The 24,149-nt window shown below is 40.5% G+C and overlaps 1 protein-coding gene across 1 annotated transcript in view; it reads left to right on the top strand.

The window, feature by feature from the left end:
- Nucleotides 1–22,961, top strand: part of LOC140231386 (serine/threonine-protein kinase SMG1-like) — a 77,881-nt gene extending 54,920 nt beyond the window's left edge. The window contains exons 57-74 of the mRNA XM_072311513.1: nucleotides 579–677; nucleotides 6,813–6,925; nucleotides 7,234–7,314; nucleotides 7,965–8,147; nucleotides 8,460–8,759; nucleotides 9,377–9,494; nucleotides 10,369–10,499; nucleotides 10,969–11,231; nucleotides 11,804–11,947; nucleotides 12,674–12,878; nucleotides 14,014–14,138; nucleotides 15,068–15,272; nucleotides 16,065–16,269; nucleotides 17,179–17,263; nucleotides 17,750–17,823; nucleotides 19,090–19,269; nucleotides 20,147–20,304; nucleotides 22,232–22,961. Of these exons, the coding sequence (XP_072167614.1) occupies nucleotides 579–677; nucleotides 6,813–6,925; nucleotides 7,234–7,314; nucleotides 7,965–8,147; nucleotides 8,460–8,759; nucleotides 9,377–9,494; nucleotides 10,369–10,499; nucleotides 10,969–11,231; nucleotides 11,804–11,947; nucleotides 12,674–12,878; nucleotides 14,014–14,138; nucleotides 15,068–15,272; nucleotides 16,065–16,269; nucleotides 17,179–17,263; nucleotides 17,750–17,823; nucleotides 19,090–19,269; nucleotides 20,147–20,304; nucleotides 22,232–22,309 (2,747 nt within the window). The 3' untranslated portion in view covers nucleotides 22,310–22,961. The remainder of the gene's footprint in view (nucleotides 1–578; nucleotides 678–6,812; nucleotides 6,926–7,233; nucleotides 7,315–7,964; nucleotides 8,148–8,459; nucleotides 8,760–9,376; nucleotides 9,495–10,368; nucleotides 10,500–10,968; nucleotides 11,232–11,803; nucleotides 11,948–12,673; nucleotides 12,879–14,013; nucleotides 14,139–15,067; nucleotides 15,273–16,064; nucleotides 16,270–17,178; nucleotides 17,264–17,749; nucleotides 17,824–19,089; nucleotides 19,270–20,146; nucleotides 20,305–22,231) is intronic.
- Nucleotides 22,962–24,149: the final 1,188 nt, after the last annotated feature.

Raw genomic sequence — 24,149 nt, 5'->3', positions numbered from 1 at the left:
GTAGGTCTGGTCACTGCTTCTGCTTCTTCTTCACGTGTTATTCATCTTATTCTGTAGAACATAAGTAATACCCCGAGTATGGTGTCTGATGTCACCTATGACTTGACTTTGCTTCAGAAGTCTACATGAATATCACAAAATAAAGATGGTGTCGATTTTATTTCAATGCTGTGTCGAAGTCTTACCAGACTGAGTCTCATAAAATCAGACATGTTGTGTTTCGATATTCAAAATCTCTTCAGTTTTCACTATTGCAAATTTTGTCATATGATTTCTCGCATAAGGAGTGTTCTGCGTCTATTTTCTTGTCCCTTTCTTTGATTATTCGAGCCAGCCCTGTTATCAGGGACAAACCTGGATCAAAATTAGATGATGATAATGGTGATGGTGAGGACAACAGTGATAATGCTGTAATAGCTTCACTTACAGTCAAGGCTAGTTGCCAAAGTGAAAGTGACAGCCACAGGAAGGCAGTGCAGTAAGTTTTCAAAAGAAAGAGAATAATCTGGTATGTGTCGTAGTCCAACTCGCGAGAATCTTAGTGCTAGGGACTGAAGGTTTCTCTACACCTTTTGCAGAACACAACAGCACAGCAGCCCCTCTGGTTACCCTGAACATGATGAGCCTGCTGCGGTTGTATGCCAATGCCATGCTTCACCAGGAAAATGCCCTGGCAGGTAAGAATCTAGAAGATTGCTGTCCTGTCCTTTTAATCATTTGTCTGTTTGCCTTTGAGAATATGCAAAGTATGGTGTACATGTGCTATAGATTAATGTGGAAATTATTCAGTTTCACAGTGAACATTGTTGCGAGGTATTCTGCATTTGTTACGACATATTGACCACGCACCCCCCCCCCCCTCCCCTTATTTATGTGAGATACATATCATGGATATTTGTTTCTTTTTGTTATTCACAACTTCCTTCTGTGAGTCTTTGCAAGTTTTATCCAAAACTTAGCCATGAAATTATGTTCTATAGTACAGATCTCTTAAGCGCGATTGTGATAGGTGAAAGCTGTTAGTCACACCATGTCAGCTTACATGCTGCATACACATGCAGAGCAAGTTATTTAAAAAAAAAAGAATCTGTCATTATGTAGTTATTGTGTATTAGTTGGGGGCCTAAGGGCTCAAAATGGGCGGTTTGGTTCAGATTCTTCCAAAAGCACCAAATTTGGCTCATAGGTCCCTTGTACCATACTCTTTCGATTTTTGATGAGCGCCAAGACTAAAAACCCTTGGGGCCGCCATATTGGTGAAATCCAATATGGCCGCCATCCGGGTTAAAGATCAACTGCAGTTACAAATTGAAAAGGTTGATTAATGTTATGAATCCCATGTGGAAGATTTTACGAGGTTAGAGAATGTGATTTTAAATATCATTTCTACAATTCAAGGTCACTCTTACCTCTCAAGGTCACTTTCAAGGTCAAATTAGGGTCAAATCAGGCATTTTTCGAAATGGTGTCTGTGAGCATTCAACTGCAATTCACTGGTACCCCTATTTTGTCCCATTTGTCACCTCTTCCATACTCCTTCAATGGTCAATTAGGGCCAAGAGCGGTTCCATCCCCCTACATATCAATAATGATTGTGACAAATAAATGAAAAATTATATTTAAGAGATATATATATATATATATATATATATATATATATATATATATATATATATATATATATATATTGAAATCTTTGAGCACAAAAAACGGGCTTCCATTGGTTTCGTTTTCTTTTCTCATTTTCTTTGCTCAAAGTTTTCACTATTTATCAATTGTTTCTGGTCAGTTTTTCCTTTCGTTGTTTCAATGTATTATATATATATATATATATATATATATATATATATATATATATATATATATATATATATATATATATATACATGCTTAAATACGGCCGGCATCCTATTCCAAGGTGCCGAATCAGGGTGCAATGGCAAAGAGGGTAAGAACACGCCTAATCTTATTTTGTCTTCTTTTTTCCTTCTGACGAGATAGCTGGATAGCCCGTTATACAACTAGCTGGTCAGTTGTATGTACTTGGGGTGGACCACTTTACCGATTTATGCACCTTGAGTTTTCCGATAACGGAATGCCGATTCGGGATCTCCATCTGTCTGGGTTTGTGATTCTTACACACAAGGGACTTCCACTTTTGATATCCAAGTGATGGGGTGCAAAGTGTTGTACCTCTAATACACACACCATTGCTCAGCTAGACTTGAGATAAGTGAGATTCGAACCCGCGCCGGAACACAAGTCTTTAGACTGCAAGCCATACGCTACCGACTGAGCCACCTCGTCACCTTTCATGGTCTATTACATAACTTTCCAGCTGGCAAGCGATATGATTCTCCTCCTGCTGAAATTGGTGTATGCCTGTTCTCCCTTGACAAGACAGTGTCTGCTTCTTCAGTGAAGGAAGCAATGGCCGAAGCTCCCAGGGAATGGAGCTCCTCAATCGAGGTCAGACCAGTATTCTATAGGGGCAGTTAAAGGAGCATTCCGGACGATTTTCATAATTCCACATCATGTAGTACATAAATCGACAGCTCCATGTATAGATTTGTTGAATTTATTGTGGTCCTTGAGCAGAGAAACCAATAAATTGAAAATCTTAGACAAATTACACTGAACAGTGTCGATGACATCAGAGCCTCATCTATTTCAGAAATGTAGCAGTGTAATTCAATTACAATACCGCTTGTTCAACAAGTTCACCTGTGAAAAATCTATGCATGCCTTCTTCTTTTGTTCTGCTTCCTTGAGCCCCAACTCATGCATTCTTATGGTGAGGCTGCTATGTCATCATCCTTGTTCATTGCAATTTGTTATAGATTTTGAAAACATTCTCATTCCTCATACCAATCACTAAAAATTCTGGAACTCTGTACTCAGTTGAACTAATTTTTAGTTGTTCAAATGTGAAAGTCTGAAAATCATTCGGAGGTCCTCTTTAACTGAATTCGATCATTAAAGTCCTTTAATGGCAGTATCTTATCAGAGTAGGTGAAGACAATTCAGCTGAAGGTTTTTTCTTATCTTTTTTTTAATTCTCTTTTTATCAAACGGAACCGTTTCTTTACTGAAAGCGCAAATGACTAGGGAGACTGAACACCTATTGATGTTGTATGGGATACTGATCCTGAAGAAAATAATCTTAACATTTTTGTGCAGCAACACTGTGCAGTCCTCTGACAAGAGATGGTGATGGCACCACTCAAATCTCAAGTTATGATTGGAAGAGCGTAGCGTCTTCCTGAAAATTACGATTGAAAAATAAAGAACTGCCCTCATTTATCAGCGCACAGATATCCAAGAATAAATTGGACGGACAACTCATCCTGAGCACCTGATTCGAGACGGAAATATCCAACAGGAATTGTGATCTCACAACCCTTCAGCTTTCCAACATCTTAGATGCGATCTATGCAAAGACATCCTTACAAAGGATGACATAATGTTTTCTGAAAGCATTTTCTGAAAACAGTATACAGTCGCACGGATGAGCATAACATCACATTTTCGGTAGTGTGCTTTTTTTAATCCCTTTGATCTGAGGGAGTTACGGGTGGGTCGTGGTCTTTCCTGTACAGCATACCTCTCTTCCAGAGCACAACATCAGGCACTGACACGGTGCGACATTACTTCAGACTTGCTTTGATGTGGAATGCAAAATGCCTAAGTAGTATGGGTCAGCAAACCAAAGCTCACTGACATATTAACTATTTTAGTAATCGTGCTCATGTCCAGCAAGGACTGATGAGCAACAAGGTTTATGGGGCAGCCAGCGTCAACGAGGGTAGGCATCATCTCGTCATAACGTGGGAGCAGATCATCAGAAACCACCCTATCTGCTCAAGAGGCGCTGTATCAACATTTCGAAGATGAGTGCTGCTGCAAGTGAGTTTTTACTGGAATCATGACAGCATGGGTCATCATGTGATCCCTGACTTCAGGGAGTGGAGTTGGAGGAAAGATGGCACAGGTACATGGCAATTGCTAGTACTATCAGCCACTCTCCGCAATGCTTCAGTACCAAATTTCATTCTTCTGCACCACAGCTTTTTCAAGTCATGCATTGGGAGGTGGAAAACATGAAAATGGAAAAAAATAATGAAATGAATGAATGAATGAATGTGAAAATGCACAATGTCGAGCAGTTGTCAGATGAGCCATGGTCAGTAGTTTGATATTGCTGCAAACTTAAAGTGGGGGTGGGGGAGGGAATTGAGGGCCTATCTGACGGGAGGAACATTGTCGCAATGCCAGCGTCTCGAAGAAATTATTTTCGCTATCACAACTAAACCGATTTCCAGGGCGACGTTCAAGACGTCTTCAAACAAAGGGACAACTTATTTGCTTGGAAGTCACGGGGATGTTGGCACGACTTTTGCAGTCGCAGGGACTTATCAGAGACGTCTTTTCTCAGTGACTTCTCCATCTCGTCGCCATTACGTTATTACGGCCTCCACAATATGCGGGGACATCTCGAAGATGTTGCAGACAAATTTAGTCCCCACGACATGGCCACAGTGATGGAGACTTCTCAGAGACGTCTCGTAGACGTCTCGGAGACAAGCTGGAAGACGAAAATAGTCTCTGCAAAAAATCGAAAATGTTCGATTCTCCGGCAAATCCTGGAGATTGGGCTCGTCTCCAGATGCGTAGAGTTGCAACCTATAGTCTTCAGACCAACGAGATACCAACTTATAAAGTCTTGTGATATCATACCAATTTGCGTCCAAGCACTTTGGATAGAATCTCAATAGACCCTAGATGGTGTCATGAAGTTGTACTATAGCATATCTAATCTGTACCCTGTTAATGGTGTCACTGTGGCACCTGTGAAATATGCTTGTTCTCTACATGGCGTCACCAGGACCTTCATGTTCTCTGAACGGCATATTTAGCTGTGGAGGCACATAAAATTTCCTGTAAGGACTTTAGAGTCGAACTTTCTTACACAAGTTCGAAAATAGCAAATTGATGCCTACTTGATGTACTAAAAACTCCCTTAAACACGACAGATTTTTTTCCTTTTTTCATCCAGATTAGGAGTGATCTTCATAATTATTATTCCACTGAATTTGAATCTGAATTATGAATATCTATTGTGATTGAGGATCCCTGAACTGCAACAGGGAAATGAAAAAAAATTCTCTTTTTAGTGGCAACGTCAAGAACGCTGGTAATATAGAGAGTAGCCACCTCCCCTTATTGCAAAACTATTAATATATTAGGTAGCAATAGGAATCTATTTCTCATATATGTATGTTTTTATTGCATTCCTTGCAGATGAAGATGAAAATAATAATCCAATAATCAAATCTTGAAAACTCTTTGAAAGGGCATTACCCATAATTCTAACTAGCTCTTTTGGCTGTCATTAAAGCAAATGCAAATATATTGAATTCCGCAAATATGACCAGTCGGTGAGGACATTTCTTCTTAGCGCCTGTAATGTAAAAATAATTATTGAAATGACTGTGGCATGAACTATGACATTCCATAGCTTTGTACAGAACCTTACTTCAAAGCTTGTGTAGCCATATTATAACAGGCCATAATTGAAATGATGCAGAAAAAAAAAATTACCGTAAGTAATCATTAAAAATGAAATTGAAGGGTCATCAAGTCTTCAAATTTAATTGTGAAATAAGGATCTGAGTAAGATCCCTTAAACCTAATTACTCTCAGAAAGGGGTTCTTATTATAATTCATGAGTGTATACCTAGTGTTTGAAATCTTAACACGAAAGCAGATAATTCATATTGATGTTACTCGAGAGAAAGCCCACCTCTCCCTCTCTCACAGCCCTCAACAACTGCAATTCTATTAGCAGGGCTGGCATTCCTCCTATATTGACTATAGGCAAGCCATTTCAAGAGTCTAAATCACCTATTGTGAATATAAAATCCAAATGACCTTTAGGGAGACCCTATAAGGAAAAGTTGACATCAGACCATAAAAATAATTTCAGAATCGAATTCCTTGACCCATAAAACCGCTACAGCTGTCTTTTCGAATCATTGTAACACTTTAAAGGTTTTTAATTGTTATACTGGCTTTTAAACGTAGGTGGCAGCCATATTGGATTTTGCAAATATGCGGCCCTGGAGGGCGCCCCTCACAAGAAATACGCCTTTTTTCAGCCGTTGACAACTGCAATTCTATTACTAAGGCTGGCATTCCTGGAATATTGACCATGGGCAAGCCATGTTTTTCAATAAACTGTTATGAATACAATGGCTTGACCCCTATATGACCCTAAGGTGACCTTATAAGGAAAAATTGACTTCAAACCACAAAAACAACTTCAGATTCGAATTCCTTGACCCAGAAAACCTCTTAACCTGACTTTTTAAATGATTGTAACCCTTTTATGTTTTCAAATGCAGGTGACCTTTCAACCTATATGGCGGCCATATTGGATTTTGCCAATATGGCCGCCCCAGAGGGCGTCTTTCTTGGCGCCCATCAAAAATCGAAATAGTATGGTTTGGGCTACATGTGTGCCAAATTTTGGTGCTTTTGGAAAAATTTGAACCAAAAATCCCTTGCGCCCCCCACTAATGGGTATTTCACATTCATCAGGTGACCAGCACTCCAGGTGTAATGATAAGCACAAGTACATGATAAGAGTGATACTTATACAATGTTTCAATAGAGAATCTAATGTGTGCATAACAAAACTGTTCCTCTAGTCCTGCGTCCTGTTTTATGTCAGGTTATGTTTTCTGATGTAGAAATCAAAATAATGGTTGTACAATGCAATTTCAAATAAACTCATAAATTGTCATCTGCAGCCAACATGTCTCCAGAGTGCCTATCCAGAGATGGCCGGTGGTTCCTGTATGAATTGGGGACCACTCTGAGTAACATTGATACCGTCATGGGAGTCGTCAACCTGGGAATACAGGTGAGTCATGCATCAGCTTCTACCACACAAGAGAGGTCCAAATGGTACTGAGACAAAGAAATATTCAAGTTTTGCGGCAGTCCTTTATATGCCGCATTCATGGAAGCCAATGTGTAGTGGTTTGACAAGTTCGTTTATGCCAGTTAAAACCCCAGAACAATGTTCTTGTATACAGGCTATCATTACACGTTGTTTCATTGCCATTTGTAGTTTTGGGATTGAATTTTTGAATGTGTGAGTAAGCCCATGATTTGGAACTTGTTGTTAGTTTGTTTTGTTGTTTTCCTTTCTTTGATATGTGTCATCAGCCAAGCGAAGGGGATCCATGCTCACTGCCCAACCTAGTGGCCTGTTTTAGAGCAGTCAGTAGTGTCTACGAACAACTACAGGTAACATATCCACCTCAGACTGCATCATTTCTTAGGTTGCAGTCTTATACGATAAAGCATCTTGTGTGTCATTAACAGAAATAAGTCATTTTCATTTTAGAGTTTAAAGAACACTGACTAATATTTCCTGAAGTTTAGTCTCTTGTAAGTGCAGCATTCATGTGACATTTTTTCATCACTTGTTTTTATAGAAAAAAAAAAGAAAACACCAGGAAACTGCACAAGAAGAGAAAAAACTAGACATGTGCGCCATAGCCAAACATGTTCTAAGTTTTATCCAAATTTCAATGTATGCGTGCTGATGCATAGCACTACCTTCATGTGGACAAGAGCTAGTACTGCATAAACTGACAGTGATTTAAGGTTTAAGTAGGGATGTAGTACATTAGTAACATTGTAGTACATTCTTGTAAACCCAGGCATTTGTCCCTCCTTGAGACATATGAATGTAAATTCAAAACTGATGACAGTCATCCTAATACAAAGCTTCATTTTTTTCCTCACAGCTTATTTCATTCCACACTTTTTCAGTCGTGAATACTTGACAGAATTAATTTTTAGTGCTGTTTATAACTGATCTTTTCCTCAACAAGCTATATTTCGTCATGGAGACTGTCTTTAATGCTTCTTTCACTGTTGCTGCATCACAGACACTGCTGCAGCATTTCAGCGATGTGACATCAGAGGCAGTAAGGTTGGTCCAGAGCCGAGATCCGTCGGTCATCTCCTCTCTGGCCGCGCTGGACCTCCTGTGCACTGACCCTCAGATCCCGCTACAGAGCATCATTTACTCTGTGGAGGAAGACCTAAGGAATGTGGAGAGAAACACACAGGTATGTGGGAAATTGTAACCTGTGTGTGCAAACCTACTAACCTGACACCCAGGGATTCCAATACACTACAATAATTGCATGTGTATGGTGCTCTTACAAACTGTAAGTTGTTTCACAGCACTTTACAGTGCGTTATCTGTTGCGCAGCTGCTATATATACATTTCCTCTGCTGCACTGCAATTAAAAAAACAAAACAAAACAAAAACAAAAACAAAAAATCCCAACCCATGTCTGCTTAAATTCTCTTCAAATTGTACATACCGAAACAATTACAAATCTAAAAAATAGTGTAATGCCTGTTTCTCGTAAAGGCACCGATGTCGTCCCAGATGGTGAGTGACCTGCGGGCCAAGTTTGAGAGCCTGCTGCACCCATCGGCCAGGACCAAGAAGGAGCAGGCACGATCGGGCGCAGACCTCCGGGACCAGACCGCAGACCCTGCCCTGGATCAGCCCCCAACCATGGGCCAGAACCTTCTAGCGGCCATCCATGTACTGTTCCAGCGGCTGGGCCAGAGTCTGCAAGAGTTTGCCGAGTGCTGGGACCAGGTAGTCCTCCCCAGTGAATGGTACCAAGTGGATGGAGTCTTCTTTCAGGCTCACAATCCCAAGGTGAGGCATGGTGAAATAGGCCAGAATTCTTATTCATACCAATTTCACTAGGCTTGGAAAACCTCCAGCAATATAAAGACATGACGTCAATCAGTCTCAGTGAAAACAGTAAAAAGATTCAAGAAAGTAAGTAGATAAATATTAAATGAGCTATGACTGGGTAGAGCATGTGACTGGCAAGAAGAATGGGAGGTATGGTAAAATTTGAGTTGACTTGCAATATGGAAGAGAAGAAGTCAGACTTGCCCGTGGTTGAGATGTCCCTTTGCAAACTTTTATCTTGATATGGAAAATGTAAAATGTCTTTGTAAAAAAAAAGTTCTTTTTCAAAGCTTACTCGTGTAGAACCTCAAGTGTACTTTCAGTGAACAGGAATGATCAATTTGTAATCTTATTTCATAGTTTATTATGCTGACAAGCATTGATATATTTTGGACTAGAATAGTTTAGCTGCAGTTGAGTGCTGGTGCTAGTTAGCAAGGGAGGTGGGGAAGCATCAACCTTGACAGCAACCTTGACAGCATGTGGCAAGAAAGTACTATTTCTGTCCATCAGAAGTTATGCTCACTTCTATCAGTGTTTCACTTCTCTGTGTGTTGTGTGTGCCCCTCCCACAGATAATGACAGTGAGTAGCTACACCATTCCCCTCCTGAGTGATCTGTTCTTTGTCAGGCAGCTTCAGGCGGCTCATCAGTGCCTGACGAGGTGCCGCACCCATGCCCTGGTCTTGTCAGGTAGGTTCCAATTGCACATTAGTCATGATCTCCCTCAAGACCATTTTCATATTGCTGTCTGTGGTTTCATTTAGTTTTGAAGGTCTTGCGCAACATGAATACAAGTGTAATTAACTTCGCTGATACAGCAATGATAAAACAAGTGTTGTAGTCACAATGTGTTTTATAATCATTTTATTTATTTTTTTCTATTTTTTTGCAAATATGCTAGTCAACTGATATTTTGGAGTCTTAACAACATACTAGCTGTTACCTCACCTTACACAAATGCGGTGTATGTCGTCTCCAAAGAGGGAATTGCTAGATTTACTTCTTGGAAGGGGAGGATAATTATTTGTCATTCAGTTACTTTGGTTCTTGATTGTAAATTGAAAACGTCCTACAAGTACTGATTTGCAAAGTATACTGTACCCCTGAAATATTCAGGGTGTAGAGTATTTGTGTATTAATTCAATCCAGAAAGAAAGAGGCAGGCAGACAGTCAGGCATACAGACAGACTTGCAAAGATTTTTGCTGTGAATTCTGACCATGACAATGGTGATTAGATCAGATTTGAAGTCACTCTGGCGAAGAAAAGGAAAAAGAAAAAGAAAAGAAATCTTGTAGCATACTTTCGTGAATGTATTGACAATGTATTGACAATGTATTGACAACCGTGACTAGTGATGATCAGCGAGATCAAAACACACCATGACAGATACTTTAGTGTGTCATGTGTGTTGTATGGAACATGAGTTACAGTGAGTGTAAAATTTAATCTTTCATGGAGTAATCTAGAGTTCTATTCTGTAAAAGTGTAACATGTCAGTTTCCTTTAGTGTGTGAATCTAATTCAAGTGTTATTATGTAACCACTTTGCCTTCCTGTAACCAGCACCTCCTCACCAGCTGGCTGAGTATGGTCTGGTCTATCAGAACATCAGTGATCTCCTCAGCTATGTCCACTCTGATGAGATGCTGGTCAGGCCAGTCAAAGTCTTCATCACAGACTTCATCTCTACAACAGTGAGTTCGTGTCAACATTGAAAACACTCTGGGCAACAACCCATTCATGAGTTTTTCCTTGCAAATATCAAGTTCTCTAGGCCTCTTTTTGATGGACTAATTTGTAGGCCTTGTATTGTGTTATAAACGCAATGTATTCGTGGTTTTATGTCTCACTGAATAAATCTGTTTTTATTATTTATTTTTTGTCAAGGTGCAAAGTCTGTTTTAAATGTTTTTGACTAATGAGGTGGTATTACTAATTTATTACACTGGAGGAAAGAATTTGGCTAATGTTGCAATGGTTCCTTCATATTTGACATTGTTAGTGCACTCATAAAAACAAACCAAAAGGAAAAAGAAAACATTTTACCTGAGTCACAATGAATATAATGAAGACTGAGTTAAAGCCCTTCTTGTTATGCAGCAATGACATAGTGAAGGAAGTGAAGTAGTGTCACTGACAGTATGTTTGGTATGTGCCTTTCAGCTGCTTGGTATACCAAGTACCATCCTGGGGCTGTGCGTCTGTACTCTGGCCCACCAGCTGGGTCTAGACACCGCCAACCCAGACCTCTACCAGCCACTCAATGGTCCCGTTGATGGTGTGAGCAAACTTCCCCTAGAGGAGCTGTGCAGCAGGGCCACCAAGGAGGCTGTGGATGCAGGCAGGGTGGACGGTGCAGACGGATCGGCCATCCAGCACCTGATTCGGGTCTATGATACAGCATGTCGAGCCAAGGGAGAAGCCATGTGAGCTCCCAACATTCTTTTCAAATGAAAATACCCACTGTATTATTGAATGTAATAATCATTGAAATGAAAGTCTTCTGGAAAAGTGCATATGTACATTTGTATAGGCAAGAGTTGTAACAGTACAGCAAATGTGACAGGCTCGTCTCTAGTCATATGGCGATAGAAGGTAATGCAGTTTCTTAATACAATGTACTACTTTATTAATTTGATACCAAGGTGGAGACATGTGTAAAATTCTGTTAGTGCTGATAAATGCTGTACAAAGTGAATGTTTTTCCTCTCATAAAGTATATATTTGCACTGTACTTCTATGCATTATGATCTAATAAAATGATAGTAATGTTATTACAGTAGCAGCAGCAATAATGATGATGGTGAAGATAATGATAATGATGATGATCCACAGCATTTGTATAGCACCATATATCTTTTGTAGAAACATTCAAAGGCGCAAAGATGGGGATTGTAATTACCTTGTAGCCATTACTGGTAATGTCAGCATATTTGTTGCTGGTTCATAATTTATATTGAATGTTATTGTTATCATCCTCATCATTTCTGTTGTGCAGTCAGCAGCAGCAGAGCCTACAGCAGGCCAAGGACACCAGTCAACGAGCCCACGCCCAGCTGGTCCGTTTCCAGTGGCTCTTTGAAGACATCCTCCTTGCTGCTGGATCAGAGCGGAACGGATACCAGTTTGTCAACCCCCCAAGGTAAGGAGCCACTGCACTCAGTTTCACAGTCACTCTCATGAAATATTCTGTGTGTAGCCATATGTTCAGACTCACATGCTGTCTTAACAGACATCCACTAACAAATGCATGCTGACATGTGCAAGGGCAAGGCATACCTATTATGCCCTTGCAGTTCAAGGACTACATCTTAATCATGGATTTGATTTAAGCTACCCTTGTGAATTGAGGCCATTTGGTTTGAAGCTTGTACTGGTAGCAAATATGCAATCAGATTCCTAGTGGCTTTGAAGAGGAGTGAACACTGTACACTGCATTGATAACCAAAGCCCAATTCAAAGTGATTGAGATTTGATATCATCACCAATATGTGCTATCCAGTTGCAAAACCCCATCTAGATAAACAGATGCCCTAAACCAATTTGTATGTAACCATCTTCTAAAACTTGTCCTAATCATCTCTAGAAACCACCATTCATGTGTAAAAAAAGTGCAGCTACAGTATCTTTGATGCCATTACCATGACAATTCAAAATGGCCACTTTGAACTTGATACAAATTTGTTACAGTTGAATCTCCCCACAAATGTTCTGAACATCACACAATTAATTTCATCAATATTGTAGAGTCAGGCTAAAATATTCAAGAACAGATTGAGTCAAAATGAGTGAATATTCATAAGACCCATATCTTTTGTAACACCAAAGGGACTTTGTTGTGATGTTATACCTCTCTGCATCAACCCAGATCGGCTGTTATGTCTGACATGCGCAAACGGCTGCAGGCCCTGATAAACATGGAGGGAGCTGTGAACTCGATCCAGGAGCAAGCAGTGAGGGTGCAGGCCAGCATCTGCCAGAGGCTGAAGTGGGCAGCGGGAGCCAACCCGTCCCTGGCAAACATCATGAAGGAGGTGGATGCATCCATCCAGGCCAAGAGTCAGATCTGCTCTGTGAGTTGACCCTCTGGGACAGTGCTCTGCTTTTGACCTGGCAGACTTTCTTGGCCACATCTCACTAATGTGCAACAAGAGATGCAGTGATACTGTAAAACCAGAAATTTTTGTGTGCATGAAATTTTCATGAATTTCGTGAGGAGCCAAAAGTAAAATGCATGCGAAGGTTTTATTCTCCACAAGGCATTGAATGCTCATTGCAAAGTGTCATGCCTCGTAAAAGGCAGTCAACTACAATTCGCAAAAGTTTCATCTCACAAATGTTCGTGGTTTTACAGTATGTGCATTCAGGATGAGATGTTTGATTCGATCTGTTGGAATCGTGTTGATATGAGTGTGCTCTCCAAAGTTCTTCCTTTTCAGCTTTCAATAAACATTAACACGAAAGACATTCGACAGACGTAGGGGTGTGGTAGGGGAGCTCTATAGCAAGTAGGAGATGAGTTTGTTGTGATATGTGACCCGCTACAACAAAAGGATCCGAAAGTCGGGGAAGGACAATTTTCTGAAAATGACATGACACTCTTCCCTTACTCTACTACTTTAATTTCATACATAGCACAACTCCTAAAAATACTCGGTTATAGAGATATCAATGATTTTATTAGTGCATGTCAAGTGGTTGAGGAAATTAGAGTTTCGAGAAAAGCACCTTCAAAGTTTTCCTTCCGATGCTATCATGATCAAAGGGAGGCGAGACAGTTTTCACCGCTTGACAATAGAAGGCATGCTTCTAGCGACCTCCGTGATGTTCATTCAAGCTTAGCGCCAGCGGTCTACGCAAGACCAATCAGTAATCAGGATGCCACGCTTTGACCAATAAGATCACTCCCTCGGGAGTGTAAATCCAAATCTTCAGACACGTTTCTGTTACGTTGAAAGTCGGAAAATCATTGCCCAGAAAAACGCTTATTTCTTGCCTTTCCTTTGATCATATAGCTTCAAAAATTCGACAGATGATAGACAAAACATTAGACTACAAAATTATGCCAAAAACAGAAATCCGATTGTTTTGACCAATTTTGATGACTTGACTTCAAACTCCATTTTCTCGGCTCAGCCGTCAGCGACTTTAGGATCCTTTTGTTGTAGCGGGTCACATATATTTGATATCTTTCACTCCCGTGTGCAGTTGGAGACCAAGAGAGCCTCGGAGGTTGGAGCTCTGTGCCATGCCATCCTGCACTTTGAAGGGATGCGGACGCGCACATCAGAGTCGGTCTATGCAGACAGCAACTTTCATGACCTTCTACAGAGGTGAGGTGGACGTTTCTGTGGCTGTGGCTGTGGCTGTGGATGTACCTGTAGCTGTGGCTGTTTCTGTGTATGACTGTCTGTTTCTGTGTCTGTGACTGTGTCTGACTGTCCATGTTTGTGGTTGTGTCTGTGTCCATCTATGTCTGTGGCTTTGTCTTTGTCTGTGTGTCTATGGTTTGGTAGTATTTGAGTATGTGTATATGAATTTCTATGTGTCTGTGTTCATGTGTGTTTAGCAGTATGTATGTGAGTGTCAGTCAATCAAACAATATACACATTGTCTCACAGTGAGTGATGGGGAAGATGCCCACTCTCTAAATTGTTTATTGTAGAATGAATGAAAACATGATGGAACAACATTATGAAACAACTTAGAAACCAAGCTCCCATCCAGTGATGGTTGTTCAGAGGGTTTGATATTGCCAGTATAAATACCTAGGTTTCAAACCTGATCATCCTTGCATAGTTATAGTGATGTCACTTCTAAAGATGTGCATGCATGACATTACTTATGGCCATAATGATGGCAAAATCTATGACAAAACTGTAATCTTTTGGAGAACACTCTGAAAGCCTTGAAGTATTTGAATGCACTGTAATATCAAAAGGAAACAATCAGTTGTTTTCCGTACAAAATTCTGCAGTATTTACCAGATTGGTTGAGTTAGATCACTCTGCCAACCAACATGTATGAGAATAGAAGATGATTACATCAGTTTGATGTCAGTAATTGGTGCCCGTGAGAATGCGAGTATCAAAAAGAAAAAAAAAATGGGATACCTTGTGTGGGATGCCTTGTGGGATACCTTATTAGTCTAAATTACTCAGACTAGTAGACGTAGAGATACCAGGCCTGATCTTGTTGTCCAATACCTATAAGTCTGCTGTACTTGCAAGCCTTGCTGATATTTCCTGTGTATGTGATGTAGATGCCTCCATGTGTGCACCTCCATTGAGGCGAGGAAGGCCAACCTGTCAAGCACTGAGGAGGAGTTCCTTGTCCTCAAACCTCTCACTGTGGACAAACCTATCAACAACAAATGGCTCAAGGGACTTGGGGAGGCTGTCCGCAAGAAGATGGCCGAGGCTCGGAACAGGGCTGCTGAGGCAGAAGCAAAGATCAATGCTGATAAGGTACCGGAAAGTGCCTTGCAATCATTGAATGGGATTATATTGTCAATATGATCAATATAACATATAGTGAGCCACATCAAACATACATACATGCCTACACACAAAACTCCACATTTTTATCTTAGGAGTGTAAACAGGACTTTCACCATCATGAACAATCAGAATGATGAAGATTATGATTCACCGTCATTGTATGCCCTGCACTCATCAACTATCATCTTTAACCCATTTGCTACATGTACATTGTAACTGACTGCTGGAGATCTGGGCACGAGGGAGGGAGAAAAACTTACTTACCTAGGTTGAGCTTGTGATATGTAGATCAGAGATCTAGAGACAGTTCGTGTGTCGTAGATATCAGCACTGTCTTTCTCTCAAACCTTTTGTATTTTTCCAAAGAGTAAGCCTTAGCTCACTTCATTCTAAATGCAGTTAGCAGGAAATGGCAACGATTTTTGTTGTGATATTGTTCCATTTGTGTCAGCTTATTGCAGCAATTTGTCGGTATTTATTTCTTAAGGTGAGAGTTTGAATCATCATGTGAATTTGTCATGTTAATGTTGAATGTAGTATCGTGATCTGATTATATTGAATTGCCATTAAAAAATGTGATGGTCCCTTTCTTTCACCCATGCAACCATTGTTCCCCCGTCCCCCCACATACACACACACACAATCTAAGTTTCCAGCCATCCATAATACATGTTCTCGCACAGATAATTCAAATAGAATCTACACACTGATATGTATTTATATTGAGTTGCCTTGTGTTATCTCAATTCATTTCAATAGGAAACGGTACAGACCATGGTGGATGTGGTCAAGATGGGGTTGACCACTCATAATGGTCTGATGTCAGAGGTGAAAGGTATGCTGAGGGTCATTGCGGAGGATGAGGAGGAAGGAGGCAGCGGCATGGCAGAGGCTCGGCGGTTCAAGTCCTTCTACAAGCAGTATTCAGAGACGTTTGCTGCCATGCTCGGCAACATACTGATGGGTGTGTGACAGTGTATTATATAAATCATACACTCACTCAATTTCCAAGAATGTTATTCATCACCTAAGCAGGCAGTCCAGTAAAACTGAGATTCTTGGGAAGTACCTGAACAAAGTGATCAGTCATCGGTGTAATATGATCTGCAGATGTCAATTAGTATAGAGAGTGCCTGTATGCTGATTGTGTGAAACACAAATTTCAGTTGTCATTGGAACAGAACAGATAAGTGTTGAAAGGGAATTTTCGATTATCGATTATCGATACACCTGTGGAAAGTTTCGTGGAAATCTGATAGGTGATCCAAAAGCTGTGAATTTTTTTACCCTTTTGATTACCAGGAACTCTCTGTGTTGCTTTCTGTTGATGGGAAGTTTACAGGAATATGGCTGTCTGAATAAAATGGTATATGTATGAAAAAAAAAATATGACAAGAGTTTTCAGAGATCTGATATTGATAATGAAAAGTACAAATTGAAACAAGTTTTTGCTGAGATATGTTGCTGTAGAAAATCAGCCATCCCTTGTAAAGAAGGTTGGTCAAGCATTCTTTCAGTCACCGAACACTGTTTCCACTTTGAGAACTTCATTCACATACATGTTTGGAGAGACTTCCCCTTTCATTCTGCTGTGACCTCACCTTGAGAGACTTAATTAAGCAGTATTCATGTCTTAGTATCACAACCTTTCTCTTCTATAAAGTAAGTTCATAGATCATCATATGTCACACTCTTAACCTGTTGAAGACTAGTCCGGAATATATCGGGTAGGTTACAATGGGAAATGCATGTTATAGTGAAATCAGTTCATCCTCAATGGGTTAGTAGCAGTTCCGGGGCTTGCTTTTGTGAAGTTCTGTTTTATAATTGAGTTTTCCTCACTGAGAGATCTTGTGTTCCCTTCTCTCCTCAGTGACAGCCAGTGAGAGTGAAGACAAGCTACATGAGTTGAGTGAAGTCAAACCAACCATCCACACACTGACTGCACATGTACAAGGGTAAGAAGACATATCCTTCAATATGTATGTGTATAAGACCATCCATCATACTGGTATTTGATACATTCTACTCTCAAAGGTTTGTGAACCTTTTCATTCTTGTAACATTTTGGTGATTAACCTTTAACCTTTTTTTTCCCCATTGACCCTCCAATTCAATGTTCAGATTTGCATTTTCACTGCCTTTGAGATCCTCCACTCATTTGTTTCCCTGTTAGTACATGTGTCATATTGTGTGAGAGAACCTCAGAGGTAAAAACTGGCGAGTGTTCATACGACCCAGTGGAAAGGTATTTGCAAGTTAGTAATAGTGACAAAGGGCATCTCAGGGAGGTTGTGTCAAGGTCAAGAGCTACCAAGAAGGTCATGTGAAAATCATAATCTGTGAGATCTTGATTTTAATAGGCCTATGACCTTCAATGAAGCTTGGGTTATTGAGTAGCATATGTGATAGATAACACATTGCTCTGTTTGGAATATTTGCAGGATGTATGACAGACTGGTGAACATCGCCTCACCATCAGCAGGGGAAAATGAGGCGGTGCATGGAGAAATGAAAGGTAGGGGCTAGTTTTGTGTTCTGACTGGTGTAACGTGGGCTTTTGTAAAGCTGTTGTTATATCTAATGTCATTTGATGGTGCTACTTTCTTTCATTTTGAAAAAAAAAAAGATTATGTGTTGTTTGTATGCCAATTGATGGTATAAACAATCTTTTGATGTACTGCATGTCACACACTATATAAGTTTGTAGGTAGTCATTTGTTAGAAGGTGTCAAATCAGTTTTTAAGAATGATGAAATTTGCACAGAGAAAAAGAAAGAGGTAATTCATGTGTCTGCTTCTGTAAAGCAAGAAATTTTCACAAATTGGAGCAGACGGCCTTTATCGCAGCATGATAATTTGGCGAATTGCCAATGGCATTCAATGCATACAGTGTAGACTACGTTTACGTGCATTTTAATTTCGCAAATCTTTGCTCTCACAAATTTTTGTGAAATTACAATGCACATGTGAATTTCCCCCCTTCCCCCCCCTTCAGATCTCGCCTATTGAACGCGTGATCGCGCTGAAAATCGGCACACGCGGCGCCCGCGACGTATTCTATCAAAAAGTATGGTTGCTTTCTCCGAAAAATTGTTCTTATATTTTATATTAATTGATTATTGTAATTTATGCATAAAATCAGTTTTGGGCTCTGAATCACTTATTAATGCTCCAATTAAGCTAATTTCTTTTTAAAAATGTTTCTTGTATCATTCTCCTGAGACATAGGATAAAAAAAAAATCTGTATCAAAATTAATTTCTATGTATTTTATTGATTTTTGAATTTCTTATGTATTTTTTTGTTTTTCGACCTTTTGTTTTTGTTTGTTTTTTGGCCAAAATTTGTCACAGACATTTTTCGAAGCATCATTATGCTAGAATAAATTAATTTCGGCCATTCTAAGTCAAGATACACCGTATGAATTTTTATGTGAATTAATTGAAAAAACACAATTTGCATTGGATTTGCACACGAAATCACGTTTCGGAGCAATTTTGGGGTTGACAAATTTTTTTCGAACAGGCGTCGCGTCAAAACGGTACGCCCTGGTGCAACTATTTTGGTCTCCAAAGTTGCGCGATACTTGAAAGAAAAAAGTCATGAAACATCGCGGCGGGAGCTTATCGCGTTGCAAAGATATTGCGCGAAACGTCGAGGGGGGGGGCGGATTCCGCGCCCCCCCCCCCCCCCCCCAGCCTGATTAGGGTTAAAGTATGTGAATCTGTTATAATTGGCAGAGGAACATAATACTCTTGCTAATCCCCGCCTTCCAAACCTAGGTGTGAGTGGCTCCACGGAGGCCCCCAGAGCTGCTGGCACCCCAAACGGAGATGGAGGAGCAGTGGATGGAAGCAAGGCCAGTGAGGGCCAACGAGACTCGCTGCCCCAGGGGAAGCTAGGCAAGATGGCTGTCAGGGCTGGAGATGGTGCACACCAAGCTACTCCTCCCACCAAACAAGGTATTACACAGCGATCGTCTTTCACATCAATCAGTAGAGCCATCAGGCATGCATTTTTCTCTACTCTGAAGTAGTAGATATTGGCTATGCACAGCATTGTGAGTTCAATGTGTAAGGTCTGCAGTTTGATTTGAGCATGCTCCCTCTTGTTAATGAGATGAAAGTGATCTACAATGATATGCCAATGTTTAATTGACTTGCATGTTTTCCCTATTGCCATGTAAAACTTAGATATCAGACCTATTACTACATCATGTAGTTGACAAGTATAATCGTATGTACTGAGCTTTTGTTAGATGGTGGATGGTGCTTGAGGGAAAATACAAATCAATAAACATTCTTATTCAGGACTCGACACTACTATAAGACCAGAAATGTTTGTGTGCATTTTAATTTCACAAATTTCATGAGAGCCAAGATTCATGAAAATAAAATGCATGCGAAAGTTCTTGTGTACATTATATGTATGGAATGCCAGTTGAAACTCGCAAAAATTCTTCATGCTGCAAAAAGGCCGTCGGCTCCAATTCACTAATACATGCAGAAAAAGTCGATAATGACACAAGCAACAGATGATTAAATTTTGGTAGTGATCTGGGAAGTTTTTGTTTTGATATTTTTGAAGGTTTCTTTATCTTTTTCAAATAGGTCAATGAACGTGGGGTTTCAAGCTGTGTGTATCTGAGCTTTGCATGTGTGCTTTGCAGCTGATGCAGGGAGCAGAAAGCTGGTTAGGGGTAACCAAGGCTTCTTTCACTGGGAAACGAGAATGATTTTTAGCATGTGTGAATCGGAGTAAATAAGCTGCTGTTCGCTGGTCTGTGCTCTCAGAGTGCTCTTCTCGTCTTGTCAAGTTATGTAACATTGTTTGACCCAGGTCATCCGAAGGGCTCTCCAGCCATCATGCGAGATCCTCGCACGGGGAAGATCATCCAGGTGAGGAACACCTATGCCATCAACGTGTGGCGCCGTGTCAAGGGCAAGCTGGACGGCAGAGACCCCGACCCAGGCAAGAGGCTGGTTGTGGCTGAGCAGGTCAGTCTTTGGGTGGGGAGTTGAATGTTTATACAGCTGATGGCTGGATATATTGCATGGGTTAATCAAATAACAGTTAAAGGAAAAGTTCACCTTCATAGACCATGTGGGTTGAGTGAATGCAGCAACATTAGTAGAGCACATCACTGAGAGTTTGAGGAAAATTGGACAATCCGTTCAAAAGTTATGAATTTTTGAAGTTTCTGCTCAGTCACGGCTGGATGAGGAGACTACTATAGCTTGTGATGTCACATGAGTACAACGATATAAAGAAAGCATAAAGAAAATTCAACATATTTTCACTTTTCTTGCATAACAAAAGAACTCTACTTCTCTCTTTCAGAAGGCAAGGGGAATAATATTTCCCTTAACATACATCAGTAACAAGTCGAAGAAATGTGCACTTTATTCAAAAAACAAAGTTTTGTGAAATTCTCTTTTTATTTTCCTTATACCGTTGTACGCATGTGACATCATACACTGTAGTAGTCTCCTCATTCAGTAGTGATTGCGCAGATGCTTTAAAAATTCATAACTTCTGAACGGATTGTCGGATTTTCCCCAAACTTTCACTGATGTGTTCTACTAATATTGTTGCATTCACTCAATCCATATGTATATGAAGGTGGACTTGTCCTTTAACCCTAATCAGGCTGGGCTTTTTTGGCTATGCTATATCTGGGGGGGGGCGGATTCCGCCCCCCCCCTTTCAGATCTTGCCTATGGAACGCGCGATCGCGCTGAAAATCGGCACACGCGACACCCGCAACGTATTCTATCAAAATGTATGGTTGCTTTCTCCGAAAAATTTTTCTTATATTTTATATTAATTAATTATTGTAATTTATGCATAAAATCAGTTTTGGGCTCTAAATCACTTATTTATACTCCAATTAAGCTAATTTCTTTTTTAAAATGTTTCTTGTATCATTCTTCTGAGACATAGGATAAAAAAAATCTGTATCGAAATTAATTTCTTATGTATTTTATTGTTTTTTGAATTTCTTATGTATTTCTTTGTTTTTTGACCTTTTGTTTTTGTTTGTTTTTTGGCCAAAATTTGTCACAGACATTTTTCAAAGCATTATTATGCCAAAATAAATTAATTTCGGCCATTCTAAGTGAAGATATGAATTTTTATGTGAATTAATTGAAAAAACACAATTTGCATTGGATTTGTACACAAAATCACATTTTTGGAGCAATATTGGGGTTGACAAATTTTTTTCGAACGGGCGTCGCGTCAAAACGGTATGCGCAGGCGCAACAATTTGGGTCTCAAAAGTTGCGCGATACTTGACAGAAAAAAGTCATGAAACATCGCGGCGGGAGCTTATCGCGTTGCGAAGATATTGCGCGAAACGTCGAGGGGGGGGGGGCGGATTCCGCCCCCCCCAACCTGATTAGGGTTAATGATTGGGTGAACACTATTACATGGAAGTAGGACATTTTTGTTATATTCCCCCATGTAACAACATTTTTGAGTAAGCAGTTGACAAATACATGTAGTTCCAAACTGGAGAACAATGATAATATTTTTTGCACAGTTAAGAGCCTAAATGTCCATATTTGTAGCAATGATGAAATGAGAAACAGATGCAGGTGATTTGTGATGCCCCCAGGAATATGATTTGAGGAGGCTGTGCAATAAGATAAACAAGTGTTTGCAGTACCTTATGACAATCAATTTCTTCATTACCTCTACAAAGCTTTTGTTGAAGCCATGTGTTCTCAGAGTACTTTGATAAACTTATTGTGGTGGTGGTGGTGGTTGTGATAGTACAAAATTGTAGTAGTGGTGGTAGTAGTAGTAGTAGTAGTAGTAGCAGAGAAGAAGGAGTAGAAGTTGAAAAGAGGAACAGTCCAAGTAGAGTTATCACTGTCAGCAGCATAGTCAACGTGATCATTTTCATCATTGCCTATGTAGGTTGACTATGTAATCAGGGAGGCCACCAGTCTGGACAACCTTGCTACGCTGTACGAAGGCTGGACAGCCTGGGTCTGAAGAGACGACTACCCTCTGGTCCCAAGGGGGACCGACCCACGGAAATGAAACCACGACATCTTATCAATCGTAGCGGAGAAAGAAGGGAGACACCCAGGGGCGGTTCGAGGCCGCTGACTAGAAATCCAGACATCACGAGAGGCAGGCCCCACCCCCATGGCAGCTTGCGTCACTGCCTGTGGGGGTGGAGGTAAGATCTTGCATACATGCCGAGAGGTGCTGGGTTTGGAAGAATAGAATGATGGGTGTAAACTGGTCTATGCATGCTAAGTCTTGTCTTCAGAGCATCTTGATAGCAGCAGAGAATGTAAAGATGCTCACAAGGTGTATTGGTACCAAAGTATGCTGGTCTGTCATGCAGAGATATCTATTTCTCTTCTAAAAGCTTGATTTTAGTGAATCTACTCAAAGTTGTAGATATCTTACTCTTACTGAACAGTTGTCACTATTACACATGATAATATTTGCCACATGTATATATCCTTACAGAGAAAAGGAGTGAGAATCCTGAAATGATCCAAGCAGCATCAAATAGATCAATGTGTGCACTTGTGTGAGCTTTTGCCAGCTTGCATTCTCTGTCGAAAGAAAAATAAGCAGGGGAGTCAATATTCTAGTTCTGCTCTAGCTCTTGTTTATTTGTTTTCAATGCTAATACAGTATTCATCGCATAATCGGGCATCTGACAATCGGGAACCTCGCTTAAATGACATATGCTTCCCAGAAACATTTCCAATGCATGTTATTTTCACTGGATAATCGGGCGGGGACCTCTGATAAACGGGACAATTTTTCTTCAAGCGATCTTTGATTTTGTTGATATTTTACACAAAAAATCTACCAAAATACCACAACAATATTTCAAAGATTCCCTATCAGTTGTCGTTGACATCGAACTTACAAAGCAAGCTTCGGACTGGTGTGTTTTGACCTCTGTCCATCCAGTACACGTACATGCATAGCCACGAAAGCGCCGTGTATAAGTATCCATGCCATTGCGAAACACATGCTTTCGCGAACATTCTTCTCCCCTACATATAAGCAAAGCCATGTGCAGGGAGAGCTAGAGGGTCGCGCCGAGGGGTAGCGTGGTTGTGTATTCATGTACATGTACAGTACGTCAGTATGCATGTGTGTGTGTGTGTGTGTGCACTACATGTACATGTCGTATGCCGTTAGTGTATGGTGAGTGCTCATCGCGAAATCGGGCACCCCGCTTAAAGGGGCCGTGTTTGCTACTCCAAACCTGTCCCGATTATGCGATGAATACTGTACTTACAAAACCAGTCTGCTGAATGAGTGAATACACTTAAAGCCCAAACAAAGTTCTGGTACGCCTGCAAAAGTTGTCAAATTTTGCTCCAAAATGTGAACGTATGCCTAGGAAATGTGCAGAATAGCGCTGTAATAACAAGATATTCGATGGGTAACGACAAAAATGGGAAATATTAACCAAAAACGTTCAGTCTCAGAACTTACCCGAACGGGGTCAGGCTAGACTCGGACTCGGGGATAACTCGGCCTCGCTTTGCTTGACGGCGGGATGAGTTGTAGTGATTGTCCCTCTGGATTGTACAGCGTTGTACTATGCATATGGGAGCGGCCTGTATAAACTACATAGCGTTCTGGCTACTCGCAGTAATGGTCCGAGTTGTTACAACGCGCGCATCAAAAACCTCTTTGGCGCGCATGCAAGATTAGTGTGCGCTTCTCAAGCACCTCTAAAAACAATCAAAGGCACTTGATTAACAACAACAAAAACTTCAAAGACCGCGCGTCTCAGCAACTGAGGTGATGTGCGTAATACTATATAGGCTTGAGGACCGCGCGCTGTCCATTT

Source organism: Diadema setosum, chromosome 8, assembly GCF_964275005.1.
Source record: "Diadema setosum chromosome 8, eeDiaSeto1, whole genome shotgun sequence".
NCBI classification, from domain to species: domain Eukaryota; kingdom Metazoa; phylum Echinodermata; class Echinoidea; order Diadematoida; family Diadematidae; genus Diadema; species Diadema setosum.
Note: the sequence above shows the minus strand (reverse complement) of the source record. Positions and strands in the feature narration are given on the sequence as shown.